Here is a 20,708-nt window from a genome sequence, read left to right on the forward strand (position 1 = left end):
ATTTGGATTTTTATTTACAGAAAAAGGCTTTTTTTTCTCACATACCAAACTTTGCTTTATATTTACTTAATCTGTTTAGTTTCTGTTTTATTAATATTGCTTATTCAAGTATTCTCTTTTACACTTTGAATTATTGATTTACTGCACATTTTATTTTTCACTTCATTTCTTTTTATTGCTTGTTTATTTTCACTATTGTCCATTGTATTTTATATATTATATATTTACAGTATTTTAATAAAACAAATGAATAAGTGAAAATTTTACATGTTGCTACAATCTAAAAATACTGGGTAAAACAACACAACTTGGGTTGAAAATGGACAAACTCGGCGATTGGGTTGTTTTGATCAACCTGCTGGGTAATTTCATTTAACTCAACTATTGTTTAAAAATTACTGTATTTCTGGATTAAAATGAATCCAAAATATGTTGGAAACTAACATTTATTGATACATTTAATTAAAAAAAATAATTAAACAATTAACATTTATTAAATAGTTATTAATAAATGTTCACCTTTTGATTATTATTGTTTCCTCTAGTGATTATGTGTCTGATTTTTAATTTCCAACATATTTTGGGTTTATTTTAATCCAGACATTTAGTGATTTTTAAACAATAGTTGAGTTAAATAAAACATTTAACCCAATTGCTGTGTTTGTCCTTTTTCAACCCAACTTGTGTTGTTTTTAACCCAGTATTTTTAATGCATTTAGCAGAAATGTTAATTTGTTAGCACTATTGTTCGTTGTATTTTATATTCGCTGTATTTTACTCTGTACAATGTCTGATTGGTTTGGCAAAGCCTTCAGTTGTTGTTGACCTGTTTGTAAGGTTGTAACACCAGCTCAGGTTCACTTCATTGACCCGACAGCGCTTCTGCTGCCCCTGCAGGACGGAGGCAGTAACTGCACACGTGATTTCTAGGAGGTGATTTGACCGGGATTGAATCGCATGTGAGGTTAAAGTTAACTCCAGTACCTCAACCCTTAAAACATTAGGTTGTTAAAAAGAAGAAGCAGTTTTAGTCAAAGTGACAGAATGGTTCAGTTTCAGTGAAAGCAGCATCAAATCAAATCAAATCCATTCTCCGCCTCGTTCATTCATTGCGCAATTCGGAGGCGTTGGAGAGGAAGCTTCCCAAACGCTCGAAGGATATTGCAAAACGAGCCTTTCCTGTGAATATGGAGAAGTGGCTCGACGCTTCTGAGGTACACGGGTCTGCTGAAGACACTCTTTAAGTGAGAGAAATGAACATGACAGGAGCAGACAGAGAGACTCACTGAAGGGAATCATGATGCCTTGGGAAGGACTGTAGGTAAGACTCGACTTTACTCTATAATCCCGGTCTGTGACTGACTCCATCTGATTCAGTTATCCATGCCCGAACTTCTGTTCTGCTGAGAACTTTTCCCAGATTTCCTCTGTAAACATGCGGTCAGGACAAATCCTCACCATTTAACCTGATGTTCATGTTTGTTCAGCGGATTCCTGTCTGTTTTTAGATCTGGAAAAATCTCAACTGGGATTCAGAAGTCTGGACTCGCTTATTCATTCTTATTACGACCTTTCCCAACATATTAGAATTACAGTGAAGCCGAAAAAGATGTGTCATATATGCAGTTATGGGAAATGTGTATGAGGAAAAAAAAAAGAATGGAAAAATTCCAGTTTAAACAAATAAAAGCTGTCTATATTCAAGCTCTGTTCCTTCTTCATCATCATCTTCATGAGGTGCATCATGGGATGCTTTAGGAACATGTTTCATGTTTTCTGCACTTCTGATGCTTGTGATTTGAGTTGCATGAAAAAATACATTAAACACACTCGTTTCAGATCTCTAAGATGGACAGTAGAGCGGTCAGTCACTGTAGATGCGTGGCTTTGACAGTGTTTATTAGATTGGCTCTAGTTATTAAACTGACTCAGCACAGGAGTTATGGAAAGATGAACTCGTTCTCTGTGGTTTTGATGTCATCAGAGTTCTTATACACCTCTTCCACATCCTCATTAAACTTCATTTCAACTATTAGCAGACTCCATTAGAATGAAAAACAAACACACTAACACAATCAATTCATTTTATGCACATACTTTTTGTTCATTTATCTTCTGGCTTTAAATGGCTTTGATATAATAACATTTTAAAATCCCAAATACAAGCGTGTTATTTGTATTTATTAAGCAATCTTAAACACAGTTTATGTGACAGAAAGTTTCAAATCTTGCGGCAATTGCTTTGAAAACACCAAAACAAGATGGAAAAGGCCGCTTTATAGAAAGCCCCTTGTGTAACATGAAGATGGTGCAATGAAGCGTTTGCGTAGTACAGCATGTCCTCACGTGTGTGTGACTGAATCAGACGAGCTCCGGCGGGTTTCTCTGAGATGGAAATGCTGTTGACTTGAGCTTCACCCTGTCAGGAAGCTGTTGAACTTGGAAAGAGTTTCACAGATGACACGCTTCACTGTTGTTTCTTTAAACCAGCGCCGCCCAAACTGCAGTTTGCTGTACTTGACAATCAGGTTGATTCTGCTCATCCATCATTAGAGCTGCTCTTTTTACTTTTTACAGTTCTCAGCAGAAATTGTCAAACCGGATAACAAATATTTATGTGAATCAACGCCAAATTATGCAACACACCTTCAACAGTCACAGGGTGTTATTGACCTGCAGGCGTCTGATGTAAACACTTTTCCACACACATTTTGGAGCACAAATCCAGTCATAAGTCACATGGGTATATTTGTAGCAATAGCCAACAATACACCGTATGGGTCAAAATTATAATTTTTTTTTTATGCCAAAAATCATTATGATATTGAGTAAAGATCATGTCCCATAAAGATATTTAGTAAAATTCCTACCATAAATATATAAATATATATAAAGTGGATATGCGTGTCTAAGGACTTCGTTTGATCAACTTTAAAGGTGTTTTTCTCAATATTTAGATTATTTTGCATCCTCAGATTCCAGATTTTCAAATAGTTGTATCTCAAGCAAATATTATCCTATCATTACAACCAAACATCAATGGAAAGATTATTTGTTCAGCTTTCAGATGATGTATAAATCTTTGTATGATGTATGACCCTTATGACTGGTTTTGTGGTCCAGGGTCACATATCTGGATTCATAATAAATAAAACGTCCACAAACTCTTTTACTGGAGTGAAGTAATGAAATTAACAGAATCTTTTAAATATTGGAGTTAAGCACTCAAATTACATGAACTCATTATCCAGAAGTTAAACGAAAATGATATGAATTTAGCAATATTTGATTTTGAATACCATTGTATTTGAAGGAAACCGTACGATTTGCACATTTTATTTTTAAAATGTTTCGTCAGATAATTGTATTTACACTGAAATAAATAAGATCTGTTTCCAATAAATATATTCTGTATAAACATCCTAAATTGCATACATATTAGTGGTTTAAAACAATTAAAAATACTATTTAGCCAGTGGAAAAGAATGAGAATAACTCTTCTCTTCTCTCATATGTCTCTGAGAATTATTTACTACAGTTTTGCTTTTACGGATATTTTGATATATTTATCCTAAAACATGACGAGGGTACCGAATGATTTTTAGTAATGTGTTCTGACGGCACAGACATTTATAGTCCGTATATTTTCCTAATGTCTTGTTCTGTTAAACATGTTATCATGTGGATATGCATATGGAAATGATATGCAGATGAGGATAGGGTTTAAGCTAAATGTTGTAATCGGTTATTTCCGGAGGAGACGGCTGGAGACGCAGGTACGCTCATCTTCCGCTGACTGAGGGAATCTGTTTTTTTGTGCGTACTCACACTTTTACACTGTAAAAAGAACTGTTGGTTTAACTTAAAAAAGTAATAGAGTTCATTGAAATTAAAAATTTCAAAATTTCAAAATTAAAAATTTGAGTTAATACAATGAAGGCGATTGGTTTAATCAACAGAAACTCAAAATATTATGTTATCTGAACCACATTAATTAGTTGATCTGACAAAAGAAAAAAATGTTGTGAAAATAAATCATACAAATATTTTTTACAATGTACACAGCAAAATCCCCAGAGCGCATATGGTCCCTCTCTAAATAGTGTTAAAGTAACACTGAAGAAGAGTTAAAGTTAATGAGATAATTAAGCAATTAATAAGGCTGTGGCTGAAGTCAGTTGTAGTTCTTGTGTTTCTCTTTTCTTCAGTGATTCTGCTTGTTAACAGCAGGCGTTCATCACTAATGCACAATCATCACTTAATGAATTGCTTAATTATCTCATTAACTTTAACTCTGCTTCAGTGTTATTTTAACTCTATGTAGAGATGGGACCATATGCACTCTGAGCAGAGCTGATTTAACTCTGTAGGATGAAATCTACATCATACAAACATCATAAGTTTTAGACCCCTGGTCATCTTAAGTAAAATGTAAAATTGACCTCTTGTCATCACCCTCTAGAACATATTAAAAAAGTGTTTATTGATTAGAAAAAGGGACAAAACAGCTGTGATTGATTGTGGATGATGTAAACACTGTGTAGTGGACTCGGTTGACGTCATTGCTCATTAAAAACAATTGACTAATGGTGAAGTAAATATTTATGAGTGCAGGAGAGATGTGGATGAAGAAGGTTTGGCTGGTTAGTTTAGATCAGGGTTAATTTAGGGCACGTACTCTTAGATCCTGTTTAATTGTGGAGCGTTCCCTTTTTCTCTTACTTTCATTCCTCAAATTCCCAGTTTTTAGGCTGAGCAAGCACATGAAGTTCCTCTGAACGTCTGCTCTTTAAAGAAGAAAAACTCTTGTGTAAGAATGACAGCTCAGTTTTAACCAGTCGAACGCTGGATCGCTTCAGCTTTAGTCAGCAGTTCCCGTGGATCTGGACGGAGAAGAGGGAAGCGAGAGCAGAAATTCAAGATTTTGCAATCTTATTTTCATAAATGTGTGTTTTGTAGTCAGGGCCTGAGCATGAAGGTGCGCGGACCCTCTGTTCATTTGAACCTTTATTTGCTGCTTTCTTGATCTGACAGTGCAAGATTCAATACATAATTCTGTTTGACATGTATTTGTGTCGAGAATATACAGTACATTTGATAAATATAGTGAGAAAATATCATGTCGGTGTTTTTTTCCTGGGCCGGATCAGGGTTGACCTTTGATTCCAGTGTTCCAGTAAACATGAGGCTCAAAGATCATCAAACATGACTAACAACACCATAAAAGCTCAAGAGGGCCTGAATATTATTTATAGGGTTCTCTAAGATTATATACAGGAAATTGCAAATAACAAGGAAATTTAAAGTTGTGATTGAAGGCTGATATTTAAGCACATATTTTCTATTCATGCTCAGATTATTTCCTGTGATCAGTTATTGCTCTTGATATTGTTTATGAATATCATCTACTGTGATGTTCTAAATCTGTGTTTGTGATAACAGGTTATGAATATTTTAATTATGATTTCTTAAATTCAACCAGTATGTATTGTGTTTGCTATCTCAGTTCACATTCAGTAGTTTAGCTCATTTCTGAATGTCACACATTTATTCTAGTGGTTATTAATTCTCGACTCTCTCTGTCTCAGAAATGGGTCTGTTGTCCCTCGTTTTTCTGCTGGCTTTTCTTCGGGCCGTAATATCTAACGAGGACCCTTCAGGTGAGAATCAGTTTCCCTCATTATCTTTACTGATACACTGATGCTTGAAAATGAAATAGAAAGATGTTTGATTTACTGTAGCTCATAAACTCTTTTTTGTGAGTTATTATTCGTACGGTTCATGGTGCTGTACTGAGGCTTTACGTTCTCTACATAAGGAATATTGATCCTCCCAAAGTGGGTCACAAATCTGTATATTATATTTCTGAACAAGCGACATAAATATCTAGACCTGATTGGAGTTTCATTTCTAGAAAAAAATATTTCCCTCGCTGCTGAATGATGAAATTTACCACGAATGTTTCTGAACTGAATGTTTCTGCTGAAATTCATTTAGTAACACACAGTTGTAGAAAAAAAAAAGTTGTAGAAAAGTATTTTTTCTGCGTTTTGAAACAGTTTGAATTTTTTCAGCATTATTTTACACCTGCGTAGTTGACGTCAGTTTTAGTATCATTGATATGCTGTTATAGTTTTTGTTAATATCTTAATTTTGATTATATCAGGGCTGGGCGATAGGGCAAAAAAAAAAATCTCAATTTTTTTCAGAACGATTGACCAATTTCATTTTTTTTTTAATGTTTTACTAGTCGACTTCAAAATGTGACTACAATATGATCCAGGTAACATTCTCTTTATTAACCATTTGGTTAAAAAAAGTTTAGTTTAGGGTTCGATTCTCATTATTAACTAGTTGTTTATTATCATGTATATTACTAGAATATTGGCTGATTATTAGTACTTATAAAGTACATATTAATGCCTTATTCTGCAATCAATACCTAAACTTAACAACCACCTTACTAACTATTAATGAGCAGTAATTAGGGGTTTATTGATGCAAAAGTCATAATTAGTAGTTAATTAATAGTGAGAATTGGACCCTAAACTAAAATGTGACCAAAAGTCCTGTTCCAAGAGCGCCACATCTGAAGTGATCAACATGTAAAACAAACAACTTACTTGTTAAATATTTTTTCAGAAAATATGCATGAAATATGAAGGCAAATATTGTACAAACTTATCTTAAACACATCCTAATAATATAAAATAAAATAAAAAATGCTAAATATTTCTTAGCCAAAAAGTTATAGCAATAAATAACACCAGTAATAGGCTTTTATTAAAGGGTTAGTTCACTTAAAAATGAAATTTCTGTCATTTATTACTCGCCCTCATGTCGTTCCACACCCGTAAGACCTTCATTCATCTTCAGAACACAAATTAAGATATTTTTGATGAAATCCGAGAGGTTTTTTATCCCATAGAAAGCAACGAAATTACCACATTCAAAGTCCGGAAAGGGCACCTTTCATATGAGAATGACACAGAAGAGAAGAGATTGTTGAATAAAGTGGTTATTTTTGTTTTGTTTTTGCGCACAAAAAGTATTCTCGTCTCTTCGTGACATCAAGGTTGAACCACTGCAGTCACATGACTGTTTTAACGATGTCTTTAGTACCTTTCTGGACCTTGAAAGTGTTGATTATATTGCTGTCTATGGACGAGTCTCTCAGATTTCATCAAAAATATCTTAATTTGTGTTCTGAAGATGAACGAAGGTCTTTACGGGTGTGGAACGACATGAGGGCGAGTAATAAATGACAGAAATTACATTTTTGGGTGAACTAACCCTTTAGCAGCAAATGGTTTGTAAAAACAGAAACATAATTTGTCGATTTAAAAAATGATAAAATTGTGGCCTCAGAGCCTCGTTTCTTCACAGGTCATTATTCTGTACGTTCTGTCTTGGTCACTTCCGGTCATCGTCGTGTCTCTCCACAGACTCCTGCAAGGACTTCGGACAGGCGTTTGAACGGATGTTCGCAGTTCCGGGGGAATCGCCGCTATTGGAGTGTCCGTTGCAGATCCAGTATCTCTTCGATACCGCAGAAACGCCGTACAACGTCACATGGCTGGAGGGGAGGAACGGCTCCGAGGTCACGGAGGGTCAGCCGAGCGTCGTGGTCAGAGAGCAATCGCTGTGGTTCCCCAACATCAGCATGGAGCAGCAGGGAACGTACACATGTGTGGTCCGGTATGAGCCCAGTTCTTTATGTTTATCCATAATGCACCAAACCGGTTCACTGGCATTGAGCGTTTTCTTCATAGTAGGGATAAATTACACGAAATCCATCCTAAAATCCCCAGCAGAGCTTTATTCCCTTTCAGAAGGAGGTTTGATGAGTTCACCGGGTGTCGTTTCTGCTGTTTTTTAATTAAATATATATTATTGGACATTTTCATTTAGTGAGCTCTCTTTTACCAGCTAAAGTATTTGATCATATGTAAATGTAAAACATCTTGTGTAATTTTAAACTGCTGTATTTTTCTGTTTATATATATATTATATGTATGCAACTCTTGTGTAACTTGTAACTCAGCTCTTGACATGAAAATCGCATTGAAATTTCTTCTACAGCTGCTTACAGCAGGAATTAAGGGTGTGACAGAAGATCACATTTTGACGCTAATGATAATTCAACAATATTTGGCAGGTTTTGACTGGTCCAGGCCTGTCCTGTCTCCTGAGCTGTTCATATTCTTCATATTCTGTTCGGTGACAGAAATGTACTTTTTTTATTAAGCGTGATATTTGCCTCTAAATTGATTTCCAGGGAAATTGTTAACTTTATAAGGTAATTTTCCTCCTGACCAGATGTATTCATTGTCTTTTATGTCAAATTCTTACATTAAATCAATGAATTCAATCAGAATAATAAGAAACTATAACCTGTTGCCAATCAAATGAAATCAGTATCAGTAAAATCCACGTTTGCACTGCAGAAGTCACACAAACACAACTGCACACTGCAAGTAACACTTTCATTAATGATTTAAAAATAATATTTTAGATATTGAAATATGATTTTTTTTTTTTAAAGTACTTTAAATATGAAACTAAAGTCACTTTCTCATTGGATGAGTCATTCATTTAACTGATTCATTCAAATGTATCATAGAATCACTGAAACTTCCTCCTGTGAAAACTGTTTTGAACTGGACATTGTGTTACCATGGAAACAGTGCTGTCAGTCTTTTTAGCAGCTTCTCCCTCTAGTGGACGGTGTCGTGTTTCATATTACAACATTTACTGCTCTATTTTAAAACACACATCATTGGAAAGGTCTGAAACTTGATATAATAATTATTCATTTAAATGACATTATATTATTATATTATTTTTTGTAAATGTAGAATACATTTTAGTGCAAGAGTTGATGGATCATGATCTGTGTACACAGACGCACGGTTAGTGAACGAGACTCACTGCTTTGTTCACTTTGCTCTCTGTATACTCTGGAGTTACTGTAACTGTGTTGAAACGAGCTGCAGGATGAGGTTTATTGTCACAAACAACTGGAAGTGGAATGTTTTTAGAAAAGCCTGAGCAGAGGATGTGGTGAATCTGTTGAAGTCGGGGTGAAGGGCCTCCCGCGCCGCTGAAGAAATATCAGCTGTCGCTTTCCTTGAAGAACCAGAAGCCTGTTTTTAACGCCAAGACATTGAGATTTTCCGGCGTGAGCTCGATGTTTTGGTGAGGTTCAGTCGAGCTTCAGCGCTCTGTTGACTGCAGAAATAAATGGATGGAAAGATCGGGATGTGAGGAGTTTCCAGGACGGTGAGAAGAGCTTCAGTTCAGTGTTGAACAGATGTTGAAGATCCTGACCTTTAAACACGCCGTGAGCGACAGAAACATGATCAACTCGTTAGTTTAATGGAGAATAAAGGGTGAAGATGTGCTTGACTGTTCCCGTGTGTAATGTGGTCAAACATTACATAAAAGTGCATCACCTACAAACACCGCTGTCTTCGTTTACACACAGTGACTCAAAAGTGTTTCAGCAAAAAAAAGAAAGAAAAGAAACACTTTCAGGTGCTTTTTTTAACAGATTTCCAGTGAACTGCTCTCTGAAAGCAAATGCAATGAGTTTGCTTCTTTTTCTGTTACTGATGGACTGTGAGGAACGACTAGCCACATAAAAGACTGAGAAATACTGAAGTAGAGCTTGAACTGCCAGCAGAGGGCAGCATTAGTTACACTGCCAGCTACACAGTGAACTTGAGCTCCTGATGAATAACAATAATTTAGTTTTTTAATAAAGTAGCTTCTCAAGGCGCTTTACATAAAACAAGCAAATAAGAATACAACACACACAAAGCAATACAAGTTATCCATATACATATATATACACATACAAAAAATAAAAATCAAGACAATCAGGAAAAAGCTACCCAAAAAAAATGAGTTTTTAAATATGATTTAAAAATATTTAAATTCTGTGCATCTCTGATATGAGGAGGAAGTGCACACGTTGAAAACACAAAAGTATTAATAAGCCTTTCAGTCACAGTATACATATAAGGGTAATGAAGAATACAAGGATAACATGCGATAGTTTTGTATGTTGATTTAAAGCGGTCATGGTGTGGTTTCTCGTCAGGACTCCGAGCCGGTGCTTCAGACAGACGGCGGTGCTGGTGGTGAGCGAGATGACGTCAGGACGCTGTGAGCGACCGCAGTGGGGAATCCAGCAGATCAGCGCTCGTGTGAACGACGTCCTCTCCTGCCCTCTGAGGAGATATCTCAAGAGCGTGGATCATCCCTCCATCCAGTGGTACAAGGTAGAAAACACATCCTTTATCTCCATACACAAGAATGAAACTTCTGCCATCATTTACTCGCCTCTCATGTTGTTGTTTTCTGTTGAACAAAATTCAGATTCATTCTAAACATTCCCATGAATAAATAAATGTATCCATTTGAACTGTATATAAAAGTTCAGTTCATTTGGATTACACAGTTTTAACAGATAAACTGATTAATGTGAAAATCTTACATAATGTTTCCATATTGAACCGTTCTTACTAATTAACTGAATAGATTTACTTTTCACAGTGCTGGTTCTTGAACAAATGCATTTTTAAAATATGATTATTTAAACAACTCAACAGATGTAAGTGGTTAATAATAAACTATGCCTTGATTTTTTTATTTATTTAGTTTCATTTATGCTTGACTGACAAATATGCATCATCATAAGTTTTATTATTTACCAAATATTAAGTATTTGTTTATATTAAAACTGTGATCTGAATGGATGGAAATTTTATACAAATTCATAAATGCAGGAACGCTGGTTCTTCAGTGAAATGGCAGATGTTTAAGGAACAGATGAATCCTTGTTCTGAAAGAGAAATTCTAGGATCGTTCTGTTTTCCGGTCAATTCCACTGTAATTCAGGACGAGATTCAGCTGGACACAACGAGACCTCCATGAATTTATAGATCATTTGCACAGTAATGGGCGAAAGCAGTCGACAGAAAATAATTAAATCAGTAAGTCTGGGCAGGAGCTGAGGGTGAATTCAGTCTAGACGGAGAGAGAGAGGAGAAAACAACACAGAAACACAAACATTTAACTCAAGACGAGAGATTACGGCCAATGACAGGTGAGAGCAGTGAATGATAATGATTGATAACGTGAAGCGGATCACATGACCACCTGTCAAAACAAAACCACATGCACCAACACAACAAACGCAAGAGACGACAAAAACTGAGCTGATCAGACCGAAGGAAAACACCAGATCATGGGTTCAGTTCCCGGCATGAACCCATAAAACATTTACGCTTTCAACGCAGTGAATAAAAGCTTCTGCCAAATAGTGTTTATTCGCTAATGAAAACTTGACTGTTTTTCCATGAATAAGACACCAACGTTTTCTGTTAAAAGGAAACAATTTCTGCCCAGTGTATTACATGATCTTTGCAATCTGGCAACCCACGCTCTCTCTCCACACTGGAAAATCTGTTGATCTGTTTGCCGTTGTTTTAGTTCAGAAAATGACAACAAATTTCATCATTTGTATTTGGATCTCTCCTTTAACCTCTGAATGAAGGAGTAATGTGAACTCTGTTTCTGTCTGCTGTCCTGTCCTCTCATTCCCAGAACTGTGAGCCTCTTCCGGAAGATGAGAAGTTTGCTCTAAACACGGATAAGGATATGCTAAACATACGCAAAGTACATCTGGATGACGCTGGATTCTACACCTGCAAAATGACCTTTAGTTTGGATGGAGTCGTCGGTGAAATGGCTGAAAGCATAGAGTGTTTAGTTCACGGTGAGCATTATGGGTATTTTGTGTGGTTATTTGTGTACATCTAGGCTCTGTTTAAACCATTTCATATCCAGGTTGCATTTACACCTTCACTCCAATGCTTCTCTAGTGTGATCAGAGTTCAAAATGCAGATCGACTCTTACATACACTATAATGCCAAAAGTATTGGGACACTCCTCCAAATCACTTCCATGGCCACAGGTGTATAAAATTCAAAATGTACATAAAAATTCCCATAAACACACTCCTAAACCTCGTGGAAAGCCTTCCCAGAAGAGTTGAGGCTGTTATAGCTGCAAAGGGCCAACTCCATATTAAACCCTACGGATTAGGAATGGGACGTCGTTAAAGGTCATGTGCACGTAAAGACAGGCGTCCCAAAACTTTTGGTAATACAGTGTATGACACAAGAGGTGCATTAACTCCATAATCTGACAAAATGCTTTCCATCACTCTGTGTTTCCTTACGAAACCTTCAGGAAAGGATGTTAATAGAGAAAAGAAGTACGTTTTAAAGTGCTTTCTTTTTTTGGAGGTGAAAAACTTTAATCCCGTTTTCTTTTCTTGTTTAAATTGTTGAGAACATCACCAGAGCCGTATCAGAGAAACAGTGATTCATTAGAAAGATTCGTTCACAAACACAATGTGCATTATTTGCAATTATTTTCTTTGGTGAAATAGAGCAAAAACAGACAATTTTCTGAGTCACCTAATATTAACTTATTGTTTATTGAACTGTTGTATAAAATTAATATCACATTTGCTTAAACAACTTTATCCTTTATAAATATTAAAAACAAGAACTCGTGCACAACTGCTGCAAAAAATGCTTTGTTGACTTAATCTCAGTTTAATTAATAAAAACTAAAACTAAAGTATTTTCTCAATTTGCTTTTTTAAAGTTTTGTTTTATTATTATTATTATTATTGCAGATGAATATCTAGAGAAACCGCGAGTGATCGAGCCGGTCGATGAGATCATCAGAGTCGAGAGCGGTGAGCCGGACGCTTCGTCTCTTCATTTCTGCTTCATCTTTGTGTTCGTTTCTGAACTTTAGTTGAGTTAACATGAACTAACGATGATCAATACTTCTAAAGCTTTCCTTAAATCTAAATTTCAGCATTTACTAATGCATTATTGAAATCTAAAGTTGTGTCTGATAATAGCATTTAACAAGAACTAGCAATGAACGGCTGTATTTTCAGTAACAAAGATGAATAAATACTGTGAAAAGTGTGTTGCTCATTGATATTTAATGTTAGTTAATGAATTAGATAATGTTAATTAATTAAACTGTAATTTAAATGTTAATTAATAGGACTTTATCTGCTGAAACTGTTCGGTGTGAGAGTCACAGGACATTATACACCGTGTGTTTGTTTTCAGGTTCATCCGTAAGGAAGGATTGTGTTGTTTTTGTGCCGGGAAAAGGCATTCCCATGGTTGAAGTGCTGTGGAAAGTTACCTTGGAAACCGAAATGTTTTTCATCTCCAAAAACACGTCGGATCGCGTTCATCAGAAACCCATGAAGTGCGTACTGAATGTAGTTATTTGTGAAAGTAATTTTACATTTAATTTAAGGTATGATTTGTTGCTTGAAACTATACAGACTAGACTTATGCATGTATTATTATGAATAATCTTTTGATAAAGTTCCTACTAGAAAAAAAACTGAAAATACTCAAAATAAACGAAGCACCTTTTATTTGTGAAGTATTTCAATTAGATAATACAAAAATAGCTGTTAGCACACGATTATTTAATATATAAAACATTTTCATTGATTTTTTCCCTGTCAAAATTGTCACAATTATATATACGATATTACTTTGATAAAAGGTTTCAGTCGTGCCCGACACGGACCTGAAGACATCATCTCATGTAGTTTCTTCACAACAGACACAAAGAAAATAGATCATATAAAAGATGACACTTTATTGTCAGGAAAAGCATACTGACTGTAAGCAAGTTAAAACAATAATGTAGGTAAATATTGGTGTTGTTATATCGGTGAATAATAATTCATATAACTGTGTGTTTGAGTTTTAAGTGTGACCGTGTGTGTTCCTCTTGAAGTGAAAGCACGACGGAGGACGGTTATGTTTTCGTGCGCACGCTGTCCGTGTCAGACGTATCGAGGGAAGATTTCTATGCAGACTTCTGCTGTATGGTGTTCAGCGGCCAAGATCTCCTGACCGGTCACATGACCCTCGTCCCCACAGGTACGGCAGTCTGTCTCAATCGATGAAGGACATAAACAGAGAACATCAACATTTCATTGGTCCAAAATCTTGCTGCTGCTGTGTAGCATTTTCACTTTGAGCTGGAAAGAGCGGAGGCGTTTCTCGTGAAGTCCTGAGATTTGTGTGCGTGAACAACAAACCCACAAACCTTCAGCTTTATTGTGGTTTTATTGTAGGAAAATGTAGCGGTTTGTCTAAAGTTTTAATAGTTGACTTTAAATGTAATCATATTTTTGAACATATTAAATGAATAATTATACCTCATTTATTGTTGATTCTGCATAAAGATAAGGGGACTCGACGTGTTAATGTTTTTAATATTTTTATTATTAAATTAAATTTATTTACATTTTTAAATTACATTTTGAATGCCATTTTCTCCGTTTTATTAACTAGTTTATGTAACAAATCAATGTAAATATCAGATACAGGCATGGTTTTCACTTGTTGTTTATTTATTAAATTCTCAATAATAATAGTGTGTTTTCAGAATGACAAATGATTTTGAAGATCGTATGTCAGTATGATCTTCTCTCTCTCCACATCTACAGGGCCGAACCCGCTCTTGCTCCTCGGGCTCCTCCTGGGCTCGCTGGCGTTTCTCTTCGTGGTTGGAGTGCTCGTGTGCACCATATTCAAGGTGGAGCTGGTCTTGTGCGTCCGGACTCTGTTTCCATTCCTCTACAAAACCACAGGTACACATACAAACAGGATGTTGCACGTTAGCAGTGGCGCACAGTTACTTGGAAACGCTCAGGTTACTTTAACTAGAGTTCACACCTTCCTCATGCTAAACATGTTTTTTTTTTCTTTGGTTGTTTCTTGTAGATGGAGATGGTAAGCAGTATGACGCCTACATCGCCTATCCGAGAGTCCTTGAAGGCTCAAGTGAAAAGGCTGAGATGTTTGTGATGAGTACTCTGCCGCAGGTCTTGGAGGGCCTGTACGGTTATAAGCTTTTCATCCTGGGCCGGGACGGTCTACCCGGAGAAGGTAAAGCGCTTACAACAAAATACAGCACTGTGATGTGAACCAGTGGTGGTTCTTGTAATTGCAAATTGAATATCAATACAAACATTAAAGTAGGGCTGTCACAATTCCTCGATTAAATTCGAGTTCTCGATTTTAAAAATTCTTTGATATAACGAGCTTCTTCCCATGTTAGTGACATCACTTACCCTAAAATTTACATAAACCCCGCCCCCGAGAACACGCAACAAAGGGGGCGGGGCCATGTTGGGCTGCTTTAGAGAAGAGGAAGAGTTGTTGTAGTAGAGTGTTGTTGTCATGCCGTCATTTTACGCCGGACTGCTTCACAAACGAGGGTCAATTCAACACAAAAGATGAACATGACGGCACATGCTAGTGGATGAGTTGAATCAACTCCACAGCAACTACATCAATTTATCCACTAACCATTCAGAAACGTCTAAAAGTTGTAACTTCTTCCTGAGTCTCTCCATCAGTGTCGACTCCGGTTTGAACAATGTAAGGCTGAACACTTTCGTCATTTTGGCTGCGTGAGATTCTCCAGCTTTGTTGTTGTTGAGCTGTTAAAGCTCCGCCCTCTTCTGGAGCAGCAGCTCATTTGCATTTAAAGGGACACACACAAAAACGGCGTGTTTTTGCTCACACCCAAATAGGGGCAAATTTGACAAGCTATAATAAATGATCTGTGGGGGATTTTGAGCTGAAACTTCACAGACACATTCTGGAGACACCAGAGACTGATATTACATCTTGTGAAAGGAGCATTATAGATCTTTAAATCAAGGATTTGATCTGCTGTCAAGTATAAAAATCACAAGTCTTCTAGCGCCCTCTGCAGGCTTTAGTTATAATACATAATGCACATAAGTTGATTGTTTATATAATGTATATTATATCATGTATTTGAACAGTGTTGTTCTATAAAACCATGTGATTACTTGCTTTTGATACTTTATTTGAACCAAAAATGATTGCCTCATTGTTATTATATATGAATTTTAACTGGTTTTTATTAGGTCTATTTTTATTACCACAAAAAAGATCTGATTATTACTCGATTAATCGTCAAAATAATCGACCGATTACTCGATTACCAAAATAATCGTTAGTGACAGCCCTACGATAATGTAGTCTGGGTTGGGGCTGATAATGATACTTTTTAATATTATTGTTCTTGAATATTACTAAAAATATTAAGCAAAATTAGAAATATTACCATTTTAATATTTCACTGTAAAATAAAAAAGAAATTGAGTAAACAAAAAAGTAAAATAATTCATTGGTGCATGTTATTTCATGTCCAAAGCTGTGTAATAACTCGCTCCAGTCTTTAGTGGTGTGAACCGTGTCTCGTTTCCATCATGACGTACTTCCCTCCCGTGTTTTCCAGCCGTGGTGGACGTAGTTCAGGACGCTCTGAGCCGCTGTCGCAGGCTTCTGCTGCTCTACACGGCGTCTTCGCTGTGCAGCCCCGAGGCGCAGGAATGGGCCGAGCAGCAGACGGGTCTGTACCGAGCCATCGTGGAGGACTCCATGAGCATCGTTCTCCTGGAGCTGGAGGAGATCCGTGAGGCCGACCGGCTGCCTCCCTCTGTGCGTCTCCTCAAGGAAAAACAGGGAGCTTTGCAAGCCTGGAAAAGAAGGAAGAGGTGGATGGGCTGGGACGGGAAGTTGGAGGACCGTTTGACCTCTCTCGACCCTTCGGCACGCTTCTGGAGGGAGGTGCGCTACCATATGCCTGTCAGAGGCAAAGCCAAGGAGAGAAATTGGTTTAGTTTCTGAACGTGGTTCCTCAGGGTCGAGCTGTGCTTCTTGAAGTGATGCAGTCAAACATCTGGATCTTTATCTTCACTAGAGAGTACAGCAGTGACCGGACACTTTTTCAGTACAGAAATATAAGCAGCCAAAACCAGTCAGCTCCGACATCAATCTTTTCTCTTTATTTTTTATTTTTTTGTCATCCTCGGCCAGGACAGGACTAGCCATAAATATATGCTTATCTTCATTTTATGGAGGAAAATGATTTTGATTTTTACTTCTGGAAGCCAGTTGATCTAACCTGAGGTCTATCGAACATGACAGCGGGTCTGATGTGCTTCAGTGTTCTCAGGTTTATATGGGCGTGAAAGTGAGTCGTTCTGTGGACACGAAATAAAAAGCTGTAAATACAATGTCAGCTTGTAAAGTATACAAAAAATCAAAAAAACAAACAAAAAAAAAACGTACATACAGAAGATATGTATATAAAAACACATTTTTTTATGATTTTTCGCTGCATACATACTCTGCTCTCATCTGTTTATAATGCAAAATTAGGTTCACACACAATCTGTTGTGCAGTAATGTGTTTTTTGCTCTGTTTTTTTATTTTACTTTTATGATTTTTACCCCAAATATTTTAAATTTTTTGAATGTACAGTATGAATTGCGTATGTACTGTGAATATGAAGAGACAGAGAAAGACATTTTTTAAGTGCCCCTGTTCTGCTTTTTCAGATATTCCCTCTCATGCAGTGTGTAATAAAGCTGTTTGTGAATGTAGATCAGGGGTCTCAAACTCAAATTGGCGGGGGGCCGTTTCTGTGATTGACACCTCATAGGAGGGCCATATTAACATTCAAGCGCAAGAAAGCGCAACATTTCAGAAAATTTACTTTCCCTTGCATTATTTCTCATTTACATCAAATTTGCCTACTAAAATATCTTTATACCTATACTATAAATATTTACCATACTAAATGTAAACAGCAGTGTCTCATTGTTACAGAGTGTAATATAATTATATAATACTATTACTAATATAATACTACTAATATACTATTAATTGCAATAGTCTGGTGCAACTTCTCACATCCAGCAAGGTGCATGGAATAAAAAAAATATAGTAATTTAGGAACAAAACCATCAACACTTGTGGCATGGAGGGGTCAGAAATGAACAAAAAGCTGGAGCTATATATATATATATATATATATATATAATCAACTTTATTTTGCCAAAAAATAAAAATCTCTCATTGTTACATACATTATTAGTTTTTAATATTTAGTGGAAGTATTTTCCCTTACTTTATGTTAGCTTAAATAACATTAAAATTTTGCACTGACCAACACTGTACTGAACAAATACAATCCCTGAATACATTTGTACACTCTTCTGTTCCTTGACAGACACCTGCAGCGCATTTCTCCAAGATGCAGTTTGAGCATTGGTAACGTTTAATGGCTGCATCAGACGCGTTTCGGTGGTTTAAATCGACGCTCGTGACTTAAAGTCGAGTGCTTTTACTGTAATTTAGGCAAGAGCGCTCATAATAGAAGCGATTGAGAGCGCGGCTCATGGTTGCATAGCAACGACAGACGCCACTGGAGCGAAAGCGCATTGGAAAGAAGGAGAATGCGGCGCGGCCGCTTATGTGACGCGATATGTGAATGCCCCTAGAACGGCGACTTTTTCTTTGCATATCAGACAGGTAGCAACTCGAGAATAATAATAATTTAGCGGGCCGGATTATGTTTTATTTTTGAGATCAGTTGCGGGCCGGGTAGAGGGGGAGGGCGGGCCGTAAATGGCCCGCGGGCCGGCAGTTTGAGACCACTGGCTTAGTCGGTATAGGGTCTAACATACATGTTGTTGATTTTGATGATTTAACAAGTTTAGACCTGTTATTCTTTCTCTCCTTTAGCAACAAATGAATGGAATGCATTACTTTTAAATTTACAGGAAATGTTACTTTTCCAAACAAGTAATGCAAGTTAATTTGTTTCCCCGTTTATTAACGGACAGCTCTCCTGTCATGTTGGGAGGAACCGTGAGTAAGTGTCGAGGCGTTGTGTGTCAACATGATGTTATTGTAGTCTAGACTAAATGTGAGCAGGCATTTACTCATCTCACAAGCACAAAAACAGATTCAGTATTTCTCAAAATGAATAAAAACAGTGAACTCAGAATATTACACAAACCTGCAATAATTAAATGTTAAATAATACAAATATACTTTATGCATTTAATCTCACTTTATTAACCAATGTCTTTGCTGCTGTCCTTCATTGATCCAATTCAACCATACTAATATTAGCTAAACATGGCATTTGTGTTTAATTCTTTGTTTTTATTTTTGAAGAGTGCTGAACTTTCTTGTCTGAGCTGCGCCCTCTACTGTACAGGCGTGAATTTGGATTTCATTATTTGTTTCACTTATGGTGTGAAAGGGCCTTGCCAAAAATAGAACTTTTTTGTTGTTATTAAAAACCAAACATACAAACAAGCCAAGCCCAAATGAGAAAAAGTGAAGCAAAAGTAACGTGACACATTACTTTACATAAAAAGTAATGCAATTAGTTAAATTTTTAGGGAGAAACACAGTATTGTAATGCATTACTTGTAAAAGTAACCTTGCCAAACACTGCTCGTGAGCGCCCCCTTTGATACGTGCCCTCGATGTTCACCTTCGCCGGTCCCTGCGTTCAGTCTTCTACCCAGCAGTCAAAGCGGCATGACATGAGTGAACTCGGAGGAGATCACGTGTTCTCTTTGGGACAGGGCCATTGTCTCCCAAATGAAAGAAGCCATTCTGAACTGCCTGAAACGAGGTGTCAGTCTCACTTCCTGCTCAAACCTACATATGTTTGTCACTCATTTGCATAATGCCAGAATATGGTCTTCATTGGCTGCCTGCCAATCCTAACCCTAACGTGCTGAAGGTGTGCTGAGATTCAGATATGATAATGAGCGTTTGGTTTCTGTCCAATCAGAGCAGAGCAGCTCTCAGAAAGGCGGGGTTTAGAGAGACCGGATTCTTCTTTGAAGCGTTTCAGAGACTGAGAGGAAAGAGCTGATGCTGCAGTGGATATTATGAGACCTTGACCTCGGATGAATGTGAAGGAGACTCCAAAACAACATTAACAAATAGCAGAATAGGGACACTTTAATCTTAAAATACTGGGTTTATCCATTGGTAGTTTGACTTTCTCAAAAGTGTAACACTTAAGGTTGAAACATTGCTCTGTTTGTTTTGCATCCCATTTGCCAGAACTAATAGCAAAACTAACCCTGTTTGAGAACAGTCACTGTTTTGCTATTCTGTTTGGCCGCAAGAAGTACAGAAATGACACAGAAGATTTACAGAAAAGGTGACAACCACAAAGAGTGACCCAGATACTGTTCCACAGGATTCTGTTCAGTGCTGAGACTTCACATTATACACCATCTGTGAACATGTGTACCATCAGAGGCTGCTTTATTCTCACTCCATTTAAAAAAAATAAAATATTCCACTCAACCAAGTGAGAAAAATGATTTCAAATTCACCCTATGTTCACTTCATTATGATTTATGATTTAATAACTAATTTTTTTTTACAACTGGACTGAATCAATCCTGAACTTACTTAACACTTATCCGCTCCCCGTTTGGGAAGCACACTCAGGGTCTCCAGAGACCACAGGCAACAAAATGTAATTTTATAACAAAAATTTAAAAAAACAAAAACTTAATTTTACTCTGTTTATTAATGTTTTTCCTCCACATTTGTGCAGTTTTTGGAGGATTTATGATATCTTTTAAATTTATATAATTAAATTAATTTTTTTATTTTTTTTATACAAAAACAGCTTTTTATGTAAAATTCACTTTATCAAAGACCCACATTTCTGACTTTCATTCATGGGGATAACATGGATAATTTGACA

General features: G+C 36.6%; 1 protein-coding gene across 5 annotated transcripts in view; it reads left to right on the forward strand.

The window, feature by feature from the left end:
* The window catches only part of LOC125270894 (interleukin-1 receptor type 1-like), a 48,605-nt gene extending 31,046 nt beyond the window's left edge, over window positions 1–17,559 (forward strand). For 2 of the 5 annotated variants that reach the window (XM_048194904.1, XM_048194902.1), the window contains exons 2-11: window positions 5,589–5,660; window positions 7,446–7,698; window positions 10,106–10,286; window positions 11,614–11,785; window positions 12,717–12,779; window positions 13,171–13,315; window positions 13,862–14,007; window positions 14,580–14,723; window positions 14,857–15,021; window positions 16,409–17,559. In XM_048194904.1, the coding sequence (XP_048050861.1) occupies window positions 5,591–5,660; window positions 7,446–7,698; window positions 10,106–10,286; window positions 11,614–11,785; window positions 12,717–12,779; window positions 13,171–13,315; window positions 13,862–14,007; window positions 14,580–14,723; window positions 14,857–15,021; window positions 16,409–16,800 (1,731 nt within the window). In that variant the 5' untranslated portion in view covers window positions 5,589–5,590 and the 3' untranslated portion in view covers window positions 16,801–17,559. Of the gene's footprint in view, window positions 1–933; window positions 1,322–4,300; window positions 4,979–5,013; window positions 5,443–5,588; window positions 5,661–7,445; window positions 7,699–10,105; window positions 10,287–11,613; window positions 11,786–12,716; window positions 12,780–13,170; window positions 13,316–13,861; window positions 14,008–14,579; window positions 14,724–14,856; window positions 15,022–16,408 lie in introns of those variants that run through there. The other 3 variants (XM_048194901.1, XM_048194905.1, XM_048194903.1) reach the window with 3 other exon arrangements.
* Window positions 17,560–20,708: the final 3,149 nt, after the last annotated feature.

This window comes from Megalobrama amblycephala, linkage group LG6 (genome assembly GCF_018812025.1).
Source record: "Megalobrama amblycephala isolate DHTTF-2021 linkage group LG6, ASM1881202v1, whole genome shotgun sequence".
NCBI lineage: Eukaryota > Metazoa > Chordata > Actinopteri > Cypriniformes > Xenocyprididae > Megalobrama > Megalobrama amblycephala.